Consider the following 7,037-nt stretch of genomic DNA (forward strand, 5'->3'; position numbering starts at 1 on the left):
TCTGTCTTTTGATATAAAATCAAGGTGAACAGGAACCAATTGATAATCCGGTCTTATATTCCCGAAGAACAGCCTAGATTAATCAATCACCTCTCTACAATCCTTCCTGACTACACAAGCGGATTGTCGAGGAATCACAAACAGTGAGACGAAGATGTTTGTGACTTCTTTATATTGCATATCGGAGAACTCTCACGATCTCAAGCCAATCAATTGATTGTACTCGTACGTTAGAAGATGCAAGATCAGATCACACAACTACGATAAAGTAGTATTGGTCTGGCTTCACAATCCCAATGAAGTCTTTAAGTAACTAACCTGATTTTATAGAAGAAAATCAAAGGTTAATGGAGATCGACTCTAGCGGGCGCACTAGTAGCACACAGACGTGTGGGGATCAGTTTTGCATAATGCTAGATCTCTCCTTTATATAGTCTTCAAATCAGGGTTTTGCCTTAGTTACAATGCAATCCTTATTTACCGTTAGATGAAAACCTGATTTAGATTCAAGATAATATTTCTCAAGCGTTAGATCGAAAACTTAGCTTGTCACACACACTTGGGTAGACGTTTACTGGGTTCGTGAAAACCATGCCCAAACGTGTACGTGTATGTTGGTTCAACATAGTAACCCAAAAGGTTAACCATATGAGCATTTCATATTAACCTTGTTCTTCTTCACCATAACTAGTTCAATTGACTCAAATGAACTAGTTAAAGAGTTTTTCAATTGTTGTGAGATCTTATGTAACTACACAAGACATAATTGAAACAAAGATGATTCGATTCGATTGAATCGGCTCATGAACATTATAGCCACGATTTGCATAAAGCATTCCTTAGTAATTTAATATTTCATGTTCAGAGCATATATTTAGATCATAACCTCTTAAGTTCACAAACAAGTTCGCGGACTTAAGTTAATCGGTTGAGTTTTCCAAACTCAGCAGAAATTCTCGGAAAGAGAACTTCCACCAGTTCGCGGACTGGGTTCGCGGACTTAGCACACAAACGAGTTTTGGAAAATCCAGCAAAAATTTTCAGTCGAGAACTTGCGACAGTTCACGGACTGAGTCTGCGGACTTGGCAAGCCAATTCCACAATCCTCCCGATTTCTCTTGATCAACAAAGTTCGAAAACTTCGGTTCAAGGAATACATGATTATGTAATCTAAACTCTCATTTCAATCATTGAGACATTCTCAGAGGACGCTATGTAGCCGTTATTCACAGACCGATTCACGTCAGAGCAATTCTCAAGGTGATTGAAACTTTTCATGACTTTCGTCACTAGGTGAAGATAAACTTGATCAAAGCGAAATGCTTTACCAACAAACGATTTCGAGATAAAAGATAAGCAATGAATGCTCAGCTCGAAACATCAAATGTGTATGATCTAGTCTATATAGCATACGACTTTTGTCTCATAAGAAGTAGGAGATAGAAGAGATAGACTTTTGAGTGATAGATAAGTTCAAGTCTCCACATACCTTTTTGTTGATGAAGTTCCACGGTTCCTTGTATAGATCTTCGTCGTTGTATGATGAATCGCCATGAAGTGCTTGAGCTCAACTACACTTTTCTATCCTAGTCCGAGACTTAGTTATGTAGGCTGGAATTCAAGACTTATAGTTTTGATCACTAACATTGACAAACATGCTTGAGATAGCAACGCATGCGAGGTTGACCAAGCTATGGTCTAACAATCTCCCCCTTTGTCAATTTTAATGAAAAATTATTAATACATGTGGAATACAAAAAAGATAAACTTTAGTGGCTCCTATTCCATAGTCTAATCTTCAACGTTCCTTGAAATCTTCGTCCTTCCAAGTACTCCAATGGTCCCAAAGGTTTTAAGTTTAGCACCATCGTTGTTGAAGATCCGTATCTATAACAATGAGAGAAATCGAGATTCTCGATCATTATTATACAGTGTCATAGTATTATTATATAACATCAAAGTCCAATTGTATCACGACTTCAACAATAATACTACGGTGATATGTATCACTCCCCCTTAGTCAATACTCCATCTCGATCATGGAAACCACTCCCCCTTACACAATGATCCGAAAACCATATGTATTTGTAGTGTGAACTACAATATTTCTCCCCCTTTTTGTCAATAAAATTGGCAAAGGTACAAGAATGGGATCATAATGAAATTTCCACAAGAGACATTTCATGAGCAAAAGAAAAATACATACCAACTTAATTGAGATGCAATATAATAGCCGAAGATAATAGCATTTATCAAGGAGTTTTAAGATACAAGATAACCCCTATAAAATTCCACATCCGCACTACCCGCAAGATATTACCATTAAGCACAAGTTCAAAAGAACTCTCCCCCATTTGATGTCATTCCCGAGAGAACAACAAGAGCGACCTTTATTTCGAAAGAAAAGAAGGATTTTTTTTACTGGACACCAAAAACTATAGGAATGATTTTCTATATCCAAAGCTCAACCAAATTAACCACAAGTAAACCCATAATTAATTCAATTGGAATACGCAACTAAATAAAACCACGAAAGTGATTAATTTAATTGAAAGTGTTAAACATAAGTAAACTCACGGAGCTACGAATAAGTCAATCATATGGAGATGACTAACTTAACCATTAAAATACTCAACATAAGGAAAACCTTACGGAGTATATGACTACATTATCCAAAGAACATGATAGTGTAGCCTTTCATATACTCAACACAAGAACTTGTGGAATATATGAAAACTCAACTAGATTAATTACAAGAGAACCTATAATTAATCTAATTGGAATACAAATAACCAAACTAATCACCGAAGTAATCAATTTAATTATTTTGGGCTCAACATAAAAGAACTTATGGAACCCCGACTAAGTTCATCATAGAATATGATAACCTTAACCGTACATGTACTCGACATAAGAAAGAAGACTTATGGAGTACTAACTAAATAACCAAACTAGTTGATTAAATTAGTTCCTAATGCTCAACATATAGCATCTTATGGAACAACCAACAAAGCCAAGGTAAATCGACTTAGTTGTAAGGTGCTCAACATAGGACACACAATGGAGCCTTCACGGTAAAAAATTATAAATTGATCAATGAAGATCAATACCGTGGATAACATACAAGGATCTATTCTATTTTCCATCATAACGACATAATAGACTTTATCCTTTTTGAACAAAAGATTTCATCCTATTTTCCATCAAATACATGACTGCATTAGGCATATCTTTTGTATATGTCAAAAGTCCATTCGTCCTCTCATCAATACGAATACCGATTCATGAACGACTTTACTTTTGACTGCAATATGGGACCTTCAAGTTCACGGACGTAAACAATACATATCCCATTAAAATATTGCAATATCACAAACCATTAAAATACTGCAATAAACATCATCCTCCAAATATTTTTAGAATTTAGTACCAATAAACCTAAAAAATAACATAAGAAGATGAAAACAAAAATAGATATGTGTAGTCACAATCATCGCTATTCAAAGCACTAGTTATTCTTCCAACTAATCCAAAAGAAGACATACTAGGTATTTAAAACAAATACAGACTCTTAGGCCAAAACTCAAACACTGATCAGAAGGACGGTTTCGGAGACACATGAGTCTTGTGATCATCGAGCTTACGAGTGATAGACCTCATCAATCTTTGAGGAATCATCCTTTTTGAGGGGCTGATTCTTCATGAGATCCAGGTTACAGTTAACCTTTTCCAACTTGGATCTTACAGCATCAAGACACTTTATAGTCCCAACAAGTTGCTGAGTATCAATAATTACCTTAGTTGGAATCTTCTCCCCAATATCTGAGAAATAAACAGGAGATTGCGGAAGAAAACTTTCAACTTCAACAAGAGTTCCCTTCTCTTTATTAAACTCGAAGTATATACCATTATCAACAAAGTCTTCAGGAAAATCCCACGAAGAAGAGGCCATTGATGAGAAACCTAGAGTGAACAAGCTATAACTCAATAGGAAAGGTATATAAATGGTTTGAGAGAATTAGGGTTTAAAGGTAGGTATATGAGACTAAGTCTAAAACCGTACATGTACCCTTACAAGGGCCCAACACAAAACGTGTGGTTTTAAAATCCAAGACAAATAATACAAACAGGGGTGATAAAAACACTCATGTAGAAGTATGTGACAGATTATCCATCTAAGAACGATAAGAAAATAACTAGATAATCACAGATACTATCCACAGAGTATACCTATTCAATTCTCACACAACTAGGATTTTTGGTGGGTGAGATATCAACCTTGTGATTAATTAGCACAAGTATGAGCACTCAACTCATTAAATGAACATTGTTTTTTTTTAGCCTTCCTTCTTTGATTATCACTTAGTTTAGAAAAATAAGACATAACACGAACTGCATATCCTTCTGAAGGCTTTCTCTGAGGGCTAAATCTAGGACCTCTTGAAATTGGTTCAAGGGAATCAGAAAAGATGGGAATCCATTTTCTAGATTTAGATTTACCAAGAACCTTCTTATAATCATTGGAAATACATTCATTAGTAATATGAGAGTTAGAATGTACTTGTGTCCTGTGATGACTTCTAGGAAGAGTTCCATGTTTATAAGGTTCTTGGTTTTCTGTGGATATACGATTCACTGCGGTAGTCGACCGACTATTTGTTCCATTGATAATGGATAAAAACAAATTACGAAGCTTATAAATTTGTTTCTTTCTGGCAAAACAACGGATAGCAAAGTGATTTCCTTTCCCACATAAGGTACAAATTCGTGGAGGAGAAGTAACAACTGGAACTTGTTTAAACTTCATAGCCACGGGAGAAGATCGTAAGTTATGAAAACTTTTCTTGACACAATCTTCATCTGGAGACAATTTCATTCCGTAAGGAGACTCATGAGAGTTAGTTTGTGCAGAAGAATTTTCCTTTAAAACAGAGTTTTCCTTTTCCAAGGATTTGCACTGTCCATGGGCTATGACAAGAGATGCTTCAAGTTTCTCCTTCTAAACACGAAGTCTGTCAAGATCATATGAATGCCTCTTGATCAAACATTTTTCTCTAATTGAGCCTTGTTTAATCAGCTTTTCAAGATTACACATCTTTTCATGTTTTAGATTGTTTTCTTGAAGAAGTTTCTCAATTTCCTTAGAGAAAGACCCTATAATGTTATATAGAGTACCTGTTCACGATCAATAGACTTCTCAAATTCATCAATGAGTTTACTATGATCCTTTAGATCAATACACTCAGTAGAATTTTTTGAAATTCTGGTTAGCTCCAATTCAGCGTTAGCCATTATATCCAATGTCTCATTGGAGGAAGAATGATTGACACAAGATGAAACATTCTTCTTACCTCAGGATTCAGAAGAAACATCTAAAGAGTGACCCTTTGAGGTATTTCCGAGACACTTGACAAAGTTGACAGCTTTAGGAGGCATTTTGGTATGCGTATGAGATTCTGTCCACAGAGTCAGATCGCTACAAACACAGACTGATGATGTCTTAAACGTGTTTGCCTGCTCCGATACCAATTGAAAAAGCGTGGGTCTAACAACACCACCCAATATTTCGCTTAACAATCTGTATGGACTAACCCCGAAATACTTTTCTAGAGAATTAACTAGACAGTTAGACTCAATCTAGATAAAAGTATCTCAAGGAGTTAATATGTCTCTCTTGATTTGATTTTTACTCAATCTAAAAACAATACCGAGTATTTATCAAATACAAGGAATACTTGGACTGTACCAAAGACCAATGTCCAAGGATCAATCAATATCAATCAACAACCAAAGGTTGGATTTCCAATTGATGATCACGAACGTACAACCTGTATTATTTCAATTATATAAAATATAATGCGGAAAAGAAATAACACAGACACCAGAAATTTTGTTAACGAGGAAACCGCAAATGCATAAAAACCCCGGGACCTAGTCCAGATTGAATACACACTGTATTAAGCCGCTACAGACAATAGCCTACTGCAAACTAACTTCGGACTGGACTATAGTTGAACCCCAATCAGTTTCCCACTGATTCAAGGTACAGTTATACTCCTACGCCTCTGATCCCAGCAGGATACTGCGCACTTGATTCCCTTAGATGATCTCACCCACAACCAAGAGTTTTTGTAACCCAAAATCACAGACTTGATAATGAACACATCTGTCTCACACAGAAAAGTTTATCAAAGGATAAATCCGTCTCCCACAGATAAACCCTAGGTTTTGTTCCGTCTTTTGATATAAAATCAAGGTGAACAGGAACCAATTGATAATCCAGTATTATATTCCCGAAGAACAGCCTAGATTAATCAATCACCTCTCTACAATCATTCCTGACTACACAAGCGGATTGTCGAGGAATCACAAACAGTGAGACGAAGATGTTTGTGACTTCTTTATCTTGCCTATCAGAGAACTCTCACGATCTCAAGCCAATCAATCGATTATACTCGTACGATAGAAGATGCAAGATCAGATCACACAACTACGATAAAGTAGTATCAGTCTAGCTTCACAATCCCAATGAAGTCTTTAAGTCGTTAACCTGTTTTTAGAGAAGAAAATCAAAGGTTAATGGAGATCGACTCTAGCGGGTGCACTAGTAGCACACAGACATGTGGGGATTAGTTTTGCACAATGCTAGATGTCTCCTTTATATAACCTTCAAATCAGGGTTTTGCCTTAGTTACAAAGCAATCCTTATTCACCGTTAGATGAAAACCTGATTTAGATTCAAGCTAATATTTCTCAACCGTTAGATCGAAAACGTAGCTTGTCACACACACTTGGGTAGACGTTTACTGGGTTCGTGAAAACCATGCCCAAACGTGTACGTGTATGTTGGTTCAACATAGTAACCCAAAAGGTTTACCATATGAGCATTTCATATTAACCTTGTTCTTCTTCACCATAACTAGTTCAATTGATTCAAATGAACTAGTTAAAGAGTTTTTCAATTGCTATGAGATCTTATGTAACTACACAAGACACAATTGAAACAAAGATGATTCGACTGAATCGGCTCATGAACA

General features: G+C 36.1%; 1 protein-coding gene across 1 annotated transcript in view; it reads right to left on the reverse strand.

The window, feature by feature from the left end:
* LOC113272311 (cytochrome P450 71A9-like) overlaps positions 1–3,952 on the reverse strand; it is a 34,647-nt gene extending 30,695 nt beyond the window's left edge. Inside the window, exon 1 of the mRNA XM_026522164.1 lies at positions 3,656–3,952. Within this exon, the coding sequence (XP_026377949.1) occupies positions 3,656–3,952 (297 nt within the window). The remainder of the gene's footprint in view (positions 1–3,655) is intronic.
* Positions 3,953–7,037: the final 3,085 nt, after the last annotated feature.

The sequence above is a fragment of the Papaver somniferum genome, chromosome 4 (genome assembly GCF_003573695.1).
Source record: "Papaver somniferum cultivar HN1 chromosome 4, ASM357369v1, whole genome shotgun sequence".
NCBI lineage: Eukaryota > Viridiplantae > Streptophyta > Magnoliopsida > Ranunculales > Papaveraceae > Papaver > Papaver somniferum.